Raw genomic sequence first — 19,461 nt, 5'->3', positions numbered from 1 at the left:
CTCTACCTCTCTTTCCTCCTTTAAGATGCTCCTTAAAACCTAACTCTTTGACCAAGCTTTTGGTCACCTGTACTAATTTCTTATATTGCTCGGTGTCCAATTTTTTTTTGTCTTATAAGTGCCTTGGGACGTTTCACTACGTTAAAGGTGCTATATAAATACAAGTTGCTGTTATTGCTGTAGCTGAATGAAACTTTGAAGACCAAGAAAAGCCAAATGAATTTGATGGGTCTATCGATCGCGATTTGGCTGAAAAAAACGATCATCTATTTCTTAAGAATACATTAAGCCCACATTTACAGTTAAAAAAAATAGCTGGATAGCTTGTGATTTAACAGTTCATTTGACATTACCGTGCTTTATTGAGAAGCGGAATTTGTTAAGCGCCTCAGCTTTTCATAGTATTCATCAATGAATTGGATGAACGAATAGCGAGCCGTATATCCTAAGTTAGGTGGCCCAGTAAGCAGTGTAGGTGGGAGCAGAAAGTTGCAAAGGGTCATTGACATCGGCAAAACTGCAGCAGATGGAGTTCAGTGTGGGAAAGTGTGAGGACCTAAGAGAGATAGATCGGAGTATTTTCCAGATGATGAGAAACTAGGAACTGTGGAGGAGCAGAGCGATTTAGAAGTCCAAGTACAGAAATCACTAAAACCTAGTGAACAAGTACAAAACATAACCAAAAAGGCTAAAACAATGTTCGCCTTTATCTCCAAGGGGGCTGGAATACAAAGGGTGTACGTTATGCTACAGTTGTACAAAGTTCTGGTTGGACCGTATTGGAGGACTCTGTTCAGTTCTGGGCAGGAAGGATATATTGGCCTTGGATTAAATTGTGAGGACAGTTGTGTAGACTTGTATTCTCTTGAGCATAGAAAATTAAGGGATGAGCTGTTTAAGATGATTAAAGGAGAGGGGAGATATAGAGAAACAACTTATTGGTGGTGGAGTCCACAGCGAGGGGGTATAGGCTTAAAATTAGAGCTAGGCCATTCAGCGGTGATGTCAGAAAGCACATCTTCACACAAAGGGTAGTGGAAATCTGAAACATTCTCCCCCAAAAAGCTATTGAGGCAAGGTCAATTGTAAATTTCAAATGGTAGATTTTTGTTAGGCATGGGTATTAAGAGATATAAGGTGGGTAAATGGAGTTCTGATCCAGATCAGCCATGATCTCATTGAATGGCAGAACAGGCTCAAGGGGCTGAATGGCCTCCTCCAGTTCCTATGTTTATGATTTCAATAATCTGCATTTTGTGGTTTCAACAGCTCTGTGGTTGTCCACATTTCAAAATGTTGGCTCTGGGGTCACAAAAGCCTCCTGAAAATCTTGAGTTTTGACGATTGTAACTATTCTAGGTGCTGATTCTCTGCACATTTTAGGCCATTCTTTTGTACGTTATTTGTTTCATCCCTTCTTTACTTCCTTCTTCCTACATTCACCATTTCTGATCCAATAAGATAAAGAGGCCACCTATTCACGGTTCTCTACAATATTACTCTTGAATTGTCTGCAGGGAGCCCAGGAAGAATGCAAGTTCTTATTTTCCCTTCTTCCCTCTCTTATTACTTTGCAAATATTTTTTCCTATATATTTGCATAGATCTCCTGTCAACTTGCATCATATTTCTGTACTCCTGCACTCATGTCATTGACTCTGACTCAGATATGGTTGGAACAACAATGATAATTCTCCGGTGCTTCTATAATTGATCATTCTTCAAGTGTGAACCTCGGCAGTGAGTCTTGATGGGAAACTAACCATGGAGAGTATCAGTGCTCACCTGAGGTCGATACCGGTACTCACCTGAAGTCGATACCTGTATTCACCTGTGGTCCTTACCTGTACTTACCTGAGATCCATACCTGTACTCATCTGTGATCCATACTTGTACTCACCTGCGATCCATACCGGTACTCACCTGAGATTCATACCGGTACTCAGCTGAGATCCGTACCTGTACTTACCTGAGATCCATTCTTGTACTCACCTGAGATCCGTACCTGTACTCACCTGAGATCCGTACCTGTACTTACCTGAGATCCATCCTTGTACTCACCTGAGATCCATTCTTGTACTCAGCTGAGATCTGTACCTGTACTCACCTAAGATCCGTACCTGTACTCACCTGAGATCTGTACCTGTACTTACCTGAGATCCATTCTTGTACTCATCTGAGATCCATACATGTACTCATCTGAGATCCATTCCTGTACTCATTGCAGCAGGTATCACTGAAAGGCAAACAGGAGATGCAACTCTGGTTGATCATTGTCTCCCTAGTTCACGGCACTGAGGCCAATTGCCGTGATCCTTTTGCATGCCCTGGCTCGCCCTGGAGCAGAGGCCAAACCTGCGACCTTCGAGCTCTGTATGGCTGACAGCGTGCATCCATCAATTCATTTACTTAACAAGTTCCAACAAATATAAATGTCAAACATTTTTTTATTTCGGAGAGAAAAGCAAAACAACATCTGTGGTTGGGAAAATATTGGAGTCCATTATTAAAGAAGCAATAGCAGGACATTTGGAAAAGCAAAATTCGGTCAGGCAGAGTCAGCATGGATTTATAAAGGGGAAGTCATGTTTGACAAATTTGCTAGAATTCTTTGAGGATGTAACAAACAGGGTGGATAAGGGGGAACCAGTGGATGTGGTGTATTTGGACTTCCAGAAGGCATTTGACAAGATGCCACATAAAAGGTTACTGCACAAGATAAAAGTTCACGGGGTTGGAGGTAATATATTAGCATGGATAGAGGATTGGCTAACTAACAGAGAACAGAGAGTTAGGATAAATGGTTCATTCTCTGGTTGGCAATCAGTAACTAGTGGGGTGCCGCAGAGATCAGTGCTGGGACCCCAACTATTTACAATCTATATTAATGACTTGGAGGAAGGAATTGAGTGTAACGTAGCCAAGTTTGCCGATGATACAAAGATGGGAGGAAAAGCAATATGTGAAGAGGACACACAAAATCTGTAAAAGGATATAGACAGGCTAAGTGAGTGGGCAAAAATTTGGCAGATGGAGTATAATGTTGGAAAGTGTGAGGTCATGCACTTTGGCAGGAAAAAAATCAAACAGCAAGTTATTATTTAAATGGAGAAAGATTGCAAAGTGCCGCCGTACAGCGCGACCTGGGGGTACTTGTGCATGAAACACAAAAGAACATAGGAACATAAGAAATAGTAACAGGAGTAGGCCATATGGCCCTTCGAACCTGCTCCGCCATTCAATAAAATCATGGTTGACCTGATCATGGACTCAGCTCCAATTCCCGCCCGCTCCCCATAACCCAAAGGTTAGCATGCAGGTACAGCAAGTGATCAGGAAGGCGAATGGAATCTTGGCCTTTATTGCAAAGGGGATGGAGTATAAAAGTAGGGAAGTCTTGCGACAGTTGTACAGGGTATTGGTGAAGCAACACCTGGAATATTGCGTGCAGTTTTGGTTTCCATATTTACGAAAGGATATACTTGCTTTGGAGGCAGTTCAGAAAAGGTTCACAAAGTTGATTCCAGAGATGAGGGGGTTGACTTATGAGGAAAGGTTGAGTAGGTTGGGCCTCTTCTCATTGAAATTCAGAAGAATGAGAGGTGATCTTATCGAAAAGTATAAGATTATGAGGGGACTTGACAAGGTGGATGCAGAGAGCATGTTTCCACTTATAGGGGAAACTAGAACTAGAGGGCACGATCTTAGAATAAGGGGACCGCTCATTTAAAACTGAAATGAGGAGAAATTTATTTTCTCAGAGGGTTGTAAATCTGTGGAATTCGCTGCCTCAGAGAGCTGTGGAAGCTGGGTCATTGAATAAATTTAAGGCAGAAATGGATAGTTTCTTAAACAATAAGAGAATAAGGGGTTATGGGGAGCGGGCGGGAAAGTGGAGCTGAGTCCATGATCGGATCAGCCATGATCGTATTAAATGACGGAGCAGGCTCCAGGGGCCGTATGGCCTACTCCTGCTCCTATTTCTTATGTTCTTAGAGGTGGAAAGAATGAGAAGCTGCTTATTTTACCCAACACTTTAATGCGGATTCTGGGATGTTACACAACTCACAAACAGCTGATTTCAGAGTTTGTTAATAAGACAAACGTGAATGTTGGTGTGAAGAAGGAAAGCAAGACATTGCAATTATATTGTGTTTTCCATGACCTTAGGGTGTCCCAAAACACTTTGCAGCCAATAAAGTACTTTTTGAAGTGTAGTCACTGCTGTAATGTAGGAAACACAGCAGTCAAGTTGCACACAACAATTTGCCAGAAACAGCAATGAGATAAATGACCAAATATAAAAACAGAAAATGCTGGAAGTACTCAGCAGGTCAGGCAGCATCTGTGGAGAGAGAGAGGCAGAGTTAATGTTTCAGGTCGATGACCTTTAGCCAGAAAGACCTGCAAAGTTTTTATTTCAGATTTCCAGCAACTGCTGATTTTTGCTTTTGTATAAATGACCAGATAGTCTGCTTTAGTGAAAAATATTGGCCCGGGGGAACTCCCCTACTCCACTCCCAAATAGTACCGCGGAATATTTTACATCCACCTGAGACGGCAGACAGAGCTTCATTTTAACGTCTCATTCGAAAGACAGCACCTCTGCCAGTGCAGTATACTTGGGGAGTGTCAGCCTGGATTAGGTAGTCAAGTTCCTGGACTGGGATTTGAACCCACAACCTTCTGACATGGAGGTGCAAACGTTACCCACTGAGCCACGGCTGACACCTGAAAAAATGTAACATGTTAGGGGGTGAGAGTGGCTATGTCATGTAAGTAGTACACTTGTGTTCGTACAGTTTAACAGCAACTTGCTATCAATCCACGACAATGAAGGACTATTGAGAAATGCTTCACATGTTGCTCCAATTCTGGCAGACTCCGTGCAGTCGGTTCTGATATCACAAATACAATCAGCAGGAACTGAATGTGATTTAGTTTTCCCCTGTCCAATCAAAACAAACAAAATCTGTTTTGAACTGAAGTTGCTCTGGCTGGGATCAAAGTCCTTTCACTCTTGCTGAGGGATCCAACACTGCTAGGAAAGAACAGATTATTGCATTAGGTCCCACTCCCACACCTACTGTTGTGAAATGTGATAAAAGATCACACAAGCAACCACAGTCCACTAAAAACTCAAGGAATCCAAACATCGCGATTCTAATCGCTCCCATTCTGGGGAAATACAGCATCACATTGCCCTGAAAACACTGTCGGTCTGCACCTTGGCTGTCATCGTCTCCTGCTGTGGTCATCGCCTTCGTCTAGTCATTGCTTCCGTCTGGTCATCGCCATCGTCTAGTCACTGCCTCGGTCTGGTCACTGTGTCTAGTCACTGCCCCGTCTAGTTACTGCCCGGTCTGGTCACTGCCTCGGTCTGGTCACTGCGTCTGGTCACCAACCCCGTCTAGTCACCGCCTCTATCTAATCACCGCCTCTGTCTAATCACCGCCCCCGTCTAATCACCGCCCCCGTCTAGTCACCGCCCCCGTCTAGTCACCGCCCCTGTCTAATCACCGCCTCTATCTAATCACCGCCCCTGTCTAATCACCGCCCCCGTCTAGTCACCGCCTCTATCTAATCACCGCCCCCGTCTAGTCACCGCCCCTGTCTAATCACCGCCTCTATCTAATCACCGCCCCCGTCTAGTCACCGCCCCTGTCTAATCACCGCCTCTATCTAATCACCGCCCCCGTCTAGTCACCGCCCCTGTCTAATCACCGCCTCTATCTAATCACCGCCCCCGTCTAGTCACCGCCCCTGTCTAATCACCGCCTCTTTCTAATCACCGCCTCTATCTAATCACCGCTCCCGTCTAATCACCGCCTCTATCTAATCACCGCCCCTGTCTAATCACCGCCTCTATCTAATCACCGCCTCTGTCTAATCACCGCTCCCGTCTAGTCACCGCCTCTATCTAATCACCGCCTCTATCTAATCACCGCCTCTATCTAGTCACCGCCTCTATCTAATCACCGCCTCTATCTAGTCACCGCCTCTATCTAGTCACCGCCTCTATCTAATCACCGCCTCTATCTAATCACCGCCTCTATCTAGTCACCGCCCCTGTCTAATCACCGCCTCTATCTAATCACCGCCTCTATCTAATCACCGCCCCTGTCTAATCACCGCCCCTGTCTAATCACCGCCTCTATCTAATCACCGCCTCTATCTAGTCACCGCCCCTGTCTAATCACCGCCTCTATCTAATCACCGCCTCTGTCTAATCACCGCCTCTATCTAATCACCGCCCCTGTCTAATCACCGCCCCTGTCTAATCACCGCCTCTATCTAATCACCGCCTCTATCTAGTCACCGCCCCTGTCTAATCACCGCCTCTATCTAATCACCGCCTCTATCTAATCACCGCCCCCGTCTAATCACCGCTCCCGTCTAGTCACCGCCTCTATCTAATCACCGCCTCTTTCTAATCACCGCTCCCATCTAGTCACCGCCCCTGTCTAATCACCGCCTCTATCTAATCACCGCCTCTGTCTAATCACCGCCTCTATCTAATCACCGCCCCCGTCTAATCACCGCTCCCGTCTAGTCACCGCCTCTATCTAATCACCGCCTCTTTCTAATCACCGCCTCTATCTAATCACCGCTCCCGTCTAGTCACCGCCTCTATCTAATCACCGCCTCTATCTAGTCACCGCCTCTATCTATTCACCGCCTCTATCTAATCACCGCTCCCGTCTAGTCACCGCCTCTATCTAATCACCGCCCCTGTCTAATCACCGCCTCTTTCTAATCACCGCCTCTATCTAATCACCGCCTCTATCTAATCACCGCCTCTATCTAATCACCGCTCCCGTCTAGTCACCGCCTCTATCTAATCACCGCCCCTGTCTAATCACCGCCTCTTTCTAATCACCGCCTCTATCTAATCACCGCCTCTATCTAATCACCGCCTCTATCTAATCACCGCCTCTATCTAATCACCGCCTCTATCTAATCACCGCCTCTTTCTAATCACCACTCCCGTCTAGTCACCGCCTCTATCTAATCACCGCCTCTATCTAATCACCGCCTCTATCTAATCACCGCCTCTATCTAATCACCGCCTCTATCTAATCACCGCCTCTATCTAATCACCACTCCCGTCTAGTCACCGCCTCTATCTAATCACCGCCTCTATCTAGTCACCGCCTCTGTCTAATCACCGCCTCTATCTAATCACCGCCTCTATCTAATCACCGCCTCTATCTAGTCACCGCCTCTATCTAATCACCGCCTCTATCTAATCACCGCCTCTATCTAATCACCGCCTCTATCTAATCACCGCCTCTATCTAATCACCGCCTCTATCTAATCACCGCCTCTATCTAATCACCGCCTCTATCTAGTCACCGCCTCTATCTAATCACCGCCTCTATCTAATCACCGCCTCTATCTAGTCACCGCCTCTATCTAATCACCGCCTCTATCTAATCACCGCCTCTATCTAATCACCGCCTCTATCTAATCACTGCCTCTATCTAATCACCGCTCCCGTCTAGTCACCGCCTCTATCTAATCACCGCCTCTATCTAATCACCGCCTCTATCTAGTCACCGCCTCTATCTAATCACCGCCTCTATCTAGTCACCGCCTCTATCTAATCACCGCCTCTATCTAATCACCGCCTCTATCTAATCACCGCCTCTATCTAATCACCGCTCCCGTCTAGTCACCGCCTCTATCTAATCACCGCCTCTATCTAATCACCGCCTCTATCTAATCACCGCCTCTATCTAGTCACCGCCTCTATCTAATCACCGCTCCCGTCTAATCACCGCCTCTATCTAATCACCGCCTCTATCTAGTCACCGCCTCTATCTAATCACCGCCTCTATCTAATCACCGCCTCTATCTAATCACCGCCTCTATCTAATCACCGCCTCTATCTAGTCACCGCCTCTATCTAGTCACCGCCTCTATCTAATCACCGCCTCTATCTAGTCACCGCCTCTATCTAATCACCGCCTCTATCTAATCACCGCCTCTATCTAGTCACCGCCTCTATCTAATCACCGCCTCTTTCTAATCACCGCCTCTTTCTAATCACCGCCTCTATCTAATCACCGCCTCTATCTAATCACCGCCTCTGTCTAATCACCACTCCCGTCTAGTCACCGCCTCTATCTAATCACCGCTCCCGTCTAGTCACCGCCTCTATCTAATCACCGCCTCTTTCTAATCACCGCCTCTATCTAATCACCGCCTCTATCTAATCACCGCCTCTATCTAATCACCGCCTCTTTCTAATCACCGCCTCTTTCTAATCACCGCCTCTTTTTAATCACCGCCTCTATCTAATCACCGCCTCTTTCTAATCACCGCCTCTGTCTAATCACCGCCCCTGTCTAATCACCGCCTCTATCTAATCACCGCCTCTATCTAATCACCGCCTCTATCTAATCACCGCCTCTATCTAATCACCGCTCCCGTCTAATCACCGCCTCTATCTAATCACCGCCTCTATCTAATCACCGCCTCTATCTAATCACCGCCTCTTTCTAATCACCGCCTCTATCTAATCACCGCCTCTGTCTAATCACCGCCTCTTTCTAATCACCGCCTCTTTTTAATCACCGCCTCTTTCTAATCACCGCCTCTGTCTAATCACCGCCTCTTTCTAATCACCGCCTCTTTTTAATCACCGCCTCTATCTAATCACCACCTCTTTCTAATCACCGCCTCTTTTTAATCACCGCCTCTATCTAATCACCGCCTCTGTCTAATCACCGCTCCCGTCTAGTCACCGCCTCTTTCTAATCACCGCCTCTTTTTAATCACCGCCTCTTTCTAATCACCGCCTCTATCTAATCACCGCCTCTTTCTAATCACCGCCTCTTTCTAATCACCGCCTCTTTTTAATCACCGCCTCTTTCTAATCACCGCCTCTATCTAATCACCGCCTCTGTCTAATCACCGCTCCCGTCTAGTCACCGCCTCTTTCTAATCACCGCCTCTGTCTAATCACCGCCCCTGTCTAATCACCGCCTCTATCTAATCACCGCCTCTATCTAATCACCGCCTCTATCTAATCACCGCCTCTATCTAATCACCGCTCCCGTCTAATCACCGCCTCTATCTAATCACCGCCTCTATCTAATCACCGCCTCTATCTAATCACCGCCTCTTTCTAATCACCGCCTCTTTTTAATCACCGCCTCTATCTAATCACCGCCTCTGTCTAATCACCGCCTCTTTCTAATCACCGCCTCTTTTTAATCACCGCCTCTTTCTAATCACCGCCTCTTTTTAATCACCGCCTCTATCTAATCACCACCTCTTTCTAATCACCGCCTCTTTTTAATCACCGCCTCTATCTAATCACCGCCTCTGTCTAATCACCGCTCCCGTCTAGTCACCGCCTCTTTCTAATCACCGCCTCTTTTTAATCACCGCCTCTTTTTAATCACCGCCTCTTTCTAATCACCGCCTCTATCTAATCACCGCCTCTGTCTAATCACCGCTCCCGTCTAGTCACCGCCTCTTTTTAATCACCGCCTCTATCTAATCACCGCCTCTGTCTAATCACCGCCTCTTTCTAATCACCGCCTCTATCTAATCACCGCCTCTGTCTAATCACCGCTCCCGTCTAGTCACCGCCTCTTTTTAATCACCGCCTCTATCTAATCACCGCCTCTATCTAATCACCGCCTCTGTCTAATCACCGCTCCCGTCTAGTCACCGCCTCTTTTTAATCACCGCCTCTATCTAATCACCGCCTCTATCTAATCACCGCCTCTTTCTAATCACCGCCTCTTTTTAATCACCGCCTCTATCTAATCACCGCCTCTGTCTAATCACCGCCTCTTTCTAATCACCGCCTCTTTTTAATCACCGCCTCTATCTAATCACCGCCTCTATCTAATCACCGCCTCTATCTAATCACCGCCTCTTTCTAATCACCGCCTCTTTTTAATCACCGCCTCTGTCTAATCACCGCCTCTATCTAATCACCGCCTCTTTTTAATCACCGCCTCTTTCTAATCACCGCCTCTTTTTAATCACCGCCTCTATCTAATCACCACCTCTTTCTAATCACCGCCTCTTTTTAATCACCGCCTCTATCTAATCACCGCCTCTGTCTAATCACCGCTCCCGTCTAGTCACCGCCTCTTTCTAATCACCGCCTCTTTTTAATCACCGCCTCTTTCTAATCACCGCCTCTGTCTAATCACCGCCTCTTTCTAATCACCGCCTCTTTTTAATCACCGCCTCTTTCTAATCACCGCCTCTTTTTAATCACCGCCTCTATCTAATCACCGCCTCTGTCTAATCACCGCCTCTTTCTAATCACCGCCTCTTTTTAATCACCGCCTCTATCTAATCACCGCCTCTATCTAGTCACCGCCTCTATCTAATCACCGCCTCTTTCTAATCACCGCCTCTTTTTAATCACCGCCTCTATCTAATCACCGCCTCTTTCTAATCACCGCCTCTTTTTAATCACCGCCTCTATCTAATCACCGCCTCTATCTAATCACCGCCTCTGTCTAATCACCGCCTCTATCTAATCACCGCCTCTATCTAATCACCGCCTCTTTCTAATCACCGCCTCTGTCTAATCACCACTCCCGTCTAGTCACCGCCTCTTTCTAATCACCGCCTCTATCTAATCACCGCTCCCGTCTAGTCACCGCCTCTTTCTAATCACCGCCCCTGTCTAATCACCGCCCCCGTCTAGTCACCGCCTCTATCTAATCACCGCCCCTGTCTAATCACCGCCCCCGTCTAGTCACTGCCCCTGTCAAATCACCGCCCCCGTCTAATCACCGCCCCCGTCTAATCACCGCCTCTTTCTAATCACCGCCCCCGTCTAGTCACCGCCCCTGTCTAATCACCGCCTCTGTCTAATTACCGCCTCTGTCTAATCACCGCCTCTGTCTAATCACCGCCTCTGTCTAATCACCGCCCCTGTCTAATCACCGCCTCTGTCTAATCACCGCCCCTGTCTAATCACCGCCTCTGTCTAATCACCGCCCCTGTCTAATCACCGCCTCTGTCTAATCACCGCCCCCGTCTAATCACCGCCTCTTTCTAATCACCGCCTCTGTCTAATCACCGCCCCCGTCTAATCACCGCCTCTGTCTAATCACCGCCCCCGTCTAATCACCGCCTCTGTCTAATCACCGCCTCTGTCTAATCACCGCCCCTGTCTAATCACCGCCTTTATCTAGTCACCGCCCCTGTCTAATTACCGCCTCTGTCTAATCACCGCTCCCGTCTAATCACCGCCCCCGTCTAATCACCGCCTCTGTCTAATCACCGCCCCTGTCTAGTCACCTCCCCTGTCTAATTACCGCCTCTGTCTAATCACCGCCCCCGTCTAATCACCGCCCCCGTCTAATCACCGCCTCTGTCTAATCACCGCCTCTGTCTAATCACCGCCTTTATCTAGTCACCGCCCCTGTCTAATCACCGCCCCTGTCTAGTCACCGCCTCTGTCTAATCGCCGCCCCTGTCTAATCACCGCCCCCGTCTAGTCACCGCCCCTGTCTAGTCACCGCCCCTGTCTAGTCACCGCCCCTGTCTAGTCACCGCCCCGTTTAGTCACCGCCCCTGTCTAATCACCGCCCCTGTCTAGTCACCGCCCCTGTCTAGTCATCGCCCCCATCTAGTCAGCGCCCCTGTCTAGTCACCGCCCCTGTCTAATCACCGCCTTTGTCTAATCATCGCCCCCGTCTAGTCACCGCCCCTGCCTAGTCACCGCCCCTGTCTAATCACCGCCATTGTCTAATCACCGCCCCTGTCTAGTCACCGCCCCTGTCTAGTCACCGCCCCTGTCTAATCACCGCCTCTGTCTAATCACCGCCCCTGTCTAATCACCGCCCCTGTCTAATCACCGCCTTTGTCTAATCACCGCCTTTGTCTAATCACCGCCCCTGTCTAATCACCGCCCCCTGTCTAGTCACTGCCCCTGTCTAGTTACCGCCCCTGTCTAGTCACCGCCCCTGTCTAATCACCGCCCCTGTCTAGTCACCGCCCCTGTCTAGTTACCGCCCCTGTCTAGTCACCGCCCCTGTCTAGTCACCGCCCCTGTCTAATCACCGCCTTTGTCTAGTCACCGCCCCTGTCTAGTCACCGCCCCTGTCTAGTCACCACCCCTGTCTAGTCACCGCTCCTGTCTAATCACCGCCTTTGTCTAATCACCGCCCCTGTCTAGAGACCGCCCCTGTCTAGAGACCGCCCCGTCTAGTCACCGCCCCGTCTAGTCACTGCCCCGTCTAGTCACCGCCCCTGTCTAGTCACCGCCCCTGTCTAATCACCGCCCCAGTCTAATCACCGCCCCAGTCTAATCACCGCCCCTGTCTAATCATCGCCCCTGTCTAATCACCGCCCCAGTCTAATCACCGCCCCAGTCTAATCACCGCCCCTATCTAATCACCGCCCCTGTCTAATCACCGCCTTTGTCTAATCACCGCCCCAGTCTAATCACCGCCCCAGTCTAATCACCGCCCCTGTCTAATCACCGCCCCTGTCTAATCACCGCCTTTGTCTAATCACCGCCTTTGTCTAATCACCGCCCCTGTCTAATCACCGCCCCTGTCTAGTTACCGCCCCTGTCTAGTCACCGCCCCTGTCTAGTCACCGCCCCTGTCTAATCACCGCCTTTGTCTAGTCACCGCCCCTGTCTAGTTACCGCCCCTGTCTAGTCACCGCCCCGTCTAGTCACCGCCCCGTCTAGTCACCGCCTCACGCTAATCACAAATGATTACCACTTACACAAAGCAGGGCGTTATGCACTAAAGTGAGACTTTTCCTTTTCATATGTGGAGAACATTATCGTAAAGGCATTTTCCAATATCTATATTTCCTTCACTGCTCAAAGTTCCTGCTTTACATTCTCTTATCAACTTGCATTGTCCAATTCCAGAACCACTTATAACGAGGAACAGGATGAAAGCTCTTTCAGTAAAAGACGCACCCTTTGGTGAGCCGGTGGGTGCTCTTTATATTCGCTCCTTCTCCAAATGCAACAAAAAGTCAGCGACGTTCAATCACCCCCGACCACAATAAGAGCACCTTAAAACAAACAGGGGAAAAGTTAAGGTCAATATGAATTACAGTATCATAGAATGCACAACTCACACTTCAACTCTTGGCAGGCTATTGAATGCAATGGAATTAAAAATTATAAGCAATTTATAAAACTTTTTTGAATGAACACTGAAAATGGAAGAAAATACAGCCTGCCATTCTAAGTTTCTCCATTTACATAAAGAACATATGAACATAAGAACATAAGAAATAGGAGCAGGAGTAGGCCATATGACCCCTCGAGCCTGCTCCCCTATTTAATACGATCATGGCTGATCCGATCATGGACTCAGGACCACTTCCCTACCTGCTCCCCATAACCCCTTAAGTCCTTATCGGTTAAGAAACTGTCTATCTCTGTCTTAAATTTATACAATGTCCCAGCTTCCACAGCTCTCTGAGGCAGCAAATTCCACAGATTTACAACCCTCTGAGAGAAGAAATTTCTCCTCATCTCAGTTTTAAATGGGTGGCCCCTTATTCTAAGATTCTGCCCTCTAGTTCTAGTCTCCCGTATCAATGGAAACATCCTCTCTGCATCCACCTTGTCAAGCCCCCTCATAATCTTACACGTTTCGATAAGATCACCTCTCATTCTTCTGAATTCCAATGAGTAGAGGCCCAACCTACTCAACCTTCCCTCATAAGTCAACCCCTCATCTCCGGAATCAACAGAGTGAACCTTCTCTGAACAGCCTCCAAAGCAAGTATATCCTTTCGTAAATATGGAAACCAAAACTGCACGCAGTATTCCAGGTGTGGCCTCACCAATACCTTGTATAACTGTAGCAGGACTTCGCTGCTTTTATACTCCATTCCCTTTGCAATAAAGGCAAAGATTTCATTGGCTTTCCTGATCACTTGCTGTACCTGCATACTAAACTTTTGTGTTTCATGCACACGTACGCCCCAGGTCCTGCTGTACTGCAGCACTTTGCAATCTTTCTCCATTTAAATAATAACTTGCTCTTCGATTTTTTTTCTGCCAAAGTGCATGATCTCACACTTTAGAACATAATACTCCATCTGTCAAATTTTTGCCCACTCACTTAGCCTGTCTATGTCCTTTTGCAGATTTTTTGTGTCCTCCTCACACATTGCTTTTCCTCCCATCTTTGTATTGTCAGCAAACTTGGCTACATTACACTCAGTCCCTTCTTCCAAGTCGTTAATATCGATTGTAAATAGTTGGGGTCCCAGCACTGATCCCTGCGGCACCCCACTAGTTACTGATTGCCAACCCGAGAATGAACCATTTATCCCGACTCTCTGTTTTCTGTTAGTTAGCCAATCCTCTATCCATGCTAATATATTACCCCCAACCCTGTGACCTTTTATCTTGTGCAGTAACCTTTTATGTGGCACCTTGTCAAATGGCTTCTGGAAGTCCAAATACACCACATCCACTGGTTCCCCTTTATCCACCCTATTCGTTCTCCTGTCCATTTCCTGTCCATTATACAGAAATTATTGCAGAGATTAGATGTGGGGACACTGAAAGTTACTGATGTCCCATGAGAACCACATAGTTAATCCAGATTCATTAACCTCCTCTGTCATGGGAGAATTCATAGAATCATAGAATTTTACAGCACAGAAGGAGGCCATTCAGCCCTTCCTGCCTGTGCCGACTCTTTGCGGGAGCGATCCAATTAGTCCCACTCCCACTGCTCGTTCCCCGTAGCCCTGCAATTTTTTTTCCTTTTCGAGTATATATCTGATTCCCTTTGAAAGTTACTATTGAATCTGCTTCCACCGCCCTTTCAGGCAGCGCATTCCAGACCGCAACAACTCGCTGCGTAAAAAGAACTCTCCTCATCTTCCCTCTGGTTCTTTTGCCAGGTAAAGAATAAAAATAAAAATGGGTTTCAGTCTTGATCACTTTAAGTGGTGCCTTACAGTCAGTGAGTTTCTTTAGATTTTATTGTTCTTCCAGTTTACAATTTCTACTTTGGCTGGAAATATCACCGTTGCGGCTCATTCCCCTCTGCACCCTGCCATCGTAAGAAATAGGAGCAGGAGGAGGCCACATGGCCCCCCGAGCCTGCTCCGCCATTCAATGAGATCACGGCTGACCTTCTGCAGCAACTCCACTTTCCTGCCCTGTCCCCATATCACTTGATTCCCTTAGTGCCCCCTACTTTCCGTTTCCAATGTTCTCCCATCATCCCCTGGAGGCTCTCACTCACTCGGGCCTAACAGTACCGTCAGCCTTCAATTACCTCACCCATTGCTCGTGCTCTTTGGTGACAGGAGGGCGTTTGAAGCCGATGTCCACAGCCGTGCCTTTTCCAGCGGGGCTGTCATTGGAAAACGATCGAGAGGGCTAAACACTGGCTGATTCCTCTCCACCAGCACTTCCTTCCCCCCCACCCCAGCGTCCAAAGGTGCTGAGGCCAACCACGACCTCTCTGCCGGTGCTCCACTAAGAGCGGCTAACTTCAGCAGAGACCAAGGATTGGATTTTCCTGCACTGTGTGGCCCTGCACCATTCCCGGCAGTGCACCTTCTGCCATGGGCTCTGCTCCCCTGTATTATTATAAGATACTTTATGTATTTATATATTAAGATAGGTTGGCATTATGCAGCAAAACAACGTTCTGATGATAAGACGGGGCCATGCATCCTGACTGAAAATAGCTCGAACTTTGCAGATAGTAAAATGTCCCTTCACAGGGCCTGTCAAATCCAACGGCACTACTCTTCCATTTGGAGGCAAGTCCCTGTGCTGTCTTATTCTAAATCTCTAACAGATGTAGTTATCAGCCCAGCACTACACCTCTTGCCATCTGTGAGACTTACAGCTACGCCATCGCAACACTTCAAAGGTGTGTGTGTTGTCAACTGAGCAGGAAGCAGGTGGCCATTGTGAAGTGAGCAGCCATTTTGTAACATGTGCCTTTCAATGATGGGTGAGGTAAATTCCAGGGAAAGACATGTTGACGTCTCAGCGGGAGCAGGTTTCAAACTCGAAAAGCAAAATACGGAGACAGCGTTGTTTAATTTTAGATGAATAACAATGCTGGCACTTGTTCTGCAAACATGCCTTCTAAATGTATTGGTTATATAATTGTTCAAGGTTAAATGTTGCCTATCAAAGTCAGAATAACAGTGGCATTGTCCTTGTGAATAGAGTGATATGTGAGCGAGGAATCCACAGCTAATTCTATGTTATTGCTATGGAATTGTGGTGTGTTGGATTGGTCCTGTAGAATTTACTTTCCTGAAATGGTATCCTCGTCGGGAATGAAAGGACAACTCCGTGATGGTGAGCTTGCCAAGCCGACAAAGCTATTGTTCGATCTGTTTAAATGTTAACTTTGTTTATTCTGCTCTCACCAGCGGTGTGCCAACATGGATGTAAGCACGGCGAGTGTGTGGGACCAAATAGATGCAAGTGCTACCCAGGGTACATGGGCAAAACCTGCAATCAAGGTAAGAACGAAAAACCTGGTTTTGCCAATCAAAAATAGCGCTATCTAATGCTGAAGAGTTTTCTTATCTCACCAAGTGCCTCTGGGCGAGCACTTACATAAGAACATAAGAAATAGGAGCAGGAGTAGGCCATTTGGCCCCTCGAGCCTGCTCCACCATTCAATAAGATCATGGCTGATCTGGTAGAACTGAGTGACTTGCTACACTTTGACTGGTTAGTCAGGAAGGAATGCAGAGGACCAGTGTAGAGTTCTCAAGGTCACTGCAGACAAGGTCACTCATGACCTGCACCTTTATTCCCTGGACCAAGGAGTGCTGAGCCTGCGTGGAACCTCCCTTTAAGTACCTGGCTGACCAGGTAAGGAGTGTCTCCCACAAGTTCAACCCCTGTGGTCAAGGTGTGTATTTCACCGTTGTATACAGTGTACAGTGTTGTTACATATTGGTTACAGTTATGTGAAGGTTACAAACATGACAACCAGAATCAGCACTGTGCCAATCTTTCCCATGAAGAGATTGCATACACGGTTATCAGTAGTTTGTTTTGCTCGACAGTAAAATAGGCGTGAGTTCATAGACAAAAGAGCCATACATCTCCGATATACCAAACTGTAGTTACATAAGAACATAAGAACTTAAGAAATAGGAGCTGGAGTAGGTCATTTGGCCCATCGAGCCTGCTCCGCCATTCTGATCTGATCTGGGACTCAGCTCCGCTTCACTGTCCGCTCCCCATAACCCTACACTCCCTTATCACTCAAAATTCTGTCTATCTCCACCTTAAATATATTCAATGACCCAGCCTCCACAGCTCTCTGGGGCAGAGAATTCCATAGATTTACAACCCTCTGAGAGAAGAAATTCCTCCTCATCCCTGTTTTAAATGGGTGACCCCCCTATTCTGAAACTATGCCCCCTAGTTCTAGATTCCCCCACAAGGAGAAACAACCTCTTGGCACCTAACTTGTCAAGCCCCCTCACTATCTTATATGTTTCAATAAGATCACCTCTCATTCTTCTGAACTTCAGTGAGTATAGGCCCAACCTACTCAACCTATCTTCATAAGTCAACCCCCTCATCTCAGGAATCAACTTAGTGAACCTTCTCTGAACTGCCTCCAATGCAAGTATATCCTTCCTTAAATACGGAGACCAAAACTGTACACAATACTTCAGGTGTGGCCTCATTAATACCCTGTTGTAGCAGGACTGCTCTGCTTTTATACTCTATCCCCCTTGCAATAAAGGCCAACATTCCATTTGCCTTCCTGATCACTTGCTGAACCTGCAGACTAACTTTTTGTGTTTCATGCACAAGGACCCCCAGGTCCCTCTGTACTGCAGCATTTTGTAATTTCTCTCCATTTAAATACTAATTTGCTGTTTTATTTTTCCTGCCAAAGTGAATAACCTCTCACTTTCCCACATATACTCCATCTGCCAAATTTTTGCCCACTCACTTAGTCTGTATCCCTTTGCAGATTTTTTGTGTCCTCCTACAATTTGCTTTCCCCACCCATCTTTGTCTCATCAGCAAACGTGGTTACATTACACCCGGTCCCTTCATTCAAGTCATTAATATAGATTGTAAATAGTTGAGGCACCAGCACTGATCCCCATGGCACCCCACTAGTTACCGTTTGCCAACTGGAAAATGACCCATTTATCCTGACTCTCTGTTTTCTGTTAGTTAGCCAAATACTCTATCCACATTAATAACTTACCCCCAACCCCGTGAGCTTTTATCTTGTGCAGTAACCTTTTATGTGGCATTTTATCGAATGCCTTCTGGAAATCCAAATACACCACATCCACTGGTTCCCCCTTATCCACCCTGCTCGTTACATCCTCAAAAAACTCCAGCAAATTTGTCAAACATGATTTCCCCTTCATAAAACCATGACTTTGCTTGACTTATTATGCTTTCCCAACTGTCCTGCTACTGCTTCCTTAATAACGACAGATGTTAGGCTAACTGGTCTATAGTTTCCTGATTTCTGTCTGCCTCCTTTTTTAAATAAGGTCGTTACATTTGCGGTTTTCCATTCCGCTGCGACCTCCCCAGAATCCAGGGAATTTTGGTAGATTACAACCAATGCATCCACTATCTCTTCAGCCACTTCTTTTAAGATTCTAGGATGCAAGCCATCAGGTCCGGGGGACTTGTCCACCTTTAGTCCCATTATTTTACTAAGTACTTTTTCTTTAGTGATAATTGTTTTAAGTTCCTCCCTCCCTATAAGCCCCTTGATTATCTATGATTGGGATGTTTTTAGTGTCTTCTACCTTGAAGATCAATACAAAATATTTGTTCAGAGTCTCTGCCATTTCCCTGTTCCCCATTATTAATTCCCCAGTCTCATCCTCTAAGGGACCAACGTTTACTTTAGCTACTCTCTTCCTTTTTATATACCTGTAGAAACTCTTACTATCTATTTTTATACACACATGTTGAAGCTAAAACATGTTTACACTGTTGCATGTTCCTGAAATACACCTGGTGATGTATATAATGATTTTGAATTAAAACATTTTTTTTATTTGTTCATGGTTTCTGGGCGTCGCTGGCAAAGCCAGCATTTATTGTCCATCCCTAAATGCACTTGAGAAGGGGGATCTTGATCCATCGTTCTTTGTAGCGGTTTGATACAACTGAGTGGCTTGCTAGGGCAATTAAGAGTCAACCACATTGCTGTGGGTCTGGAGCCACATATAGGCCAGACCGGGTAAGGACGGCAGATTTCCTTCCCTAAAGGACATTAGTGAACCAGATGGGGTTTTAAAGACAAAACGGTAGTTTCATGGTCACCATTACTAATACTAGCTTTTTATTCCAGAATTATTTAATTAACTGAATTTTAATTCCCCATCTAGTAATCTAGACCTTCTGGATTACTAGTCCAGTAACAGAACCACAATGCTACTGTTCCCAGTAGAAAGATTTTTTATGTACACTGCTAATAGTTGCACAAATCTGTAAGGTGATATT

General features: G+C 46.6%; 1 protein-coding gene across 2 annotated transcripts in view; it reads left to right on the top strand.

Moving 5' to 3' along the window:
* The window catches only part of npnta (nephronectin a), a 101,948-nt gene that overhangs the window by 11,999 nt on the left and 70,488 nt on the right, over positions 1-19,461 (top strand). For both annotated transcript variants that reach the window (XM_070872645.1, XM_070872635.1), the window contains one exon: positions 16,380-16,472. In XM_070872645.1, coding sequence (XP_070728746.1) covers positions 16,380-16,472 — 93 coding nt within the window. The remainder of the gene's footprint in view (positions 1-16,379; positions 16,473-19,461) is intronic.

This window comes from Pristiophorus japonicus, chromosome 2 (genome assembly GCF_044704955.1).
Source record: "Pristiophorus japonicus isolate sPriJap1 chromosome 2, sPriJap1.hap1, whole genome shotgun sequence".
NCBI classification, from domain to species: domain Eukaryota; kingdom Metazoa; phylum Chordata; class Chondrichthyes; family Pristiophoridae; genus Pristiophorus; species Pristiophorus japonicus.
The sequence above is the reverse complement of the archived record's forward strand: the minus strand, read 5'-3'. Positions and strand labels throughout refer to the sequence as shown.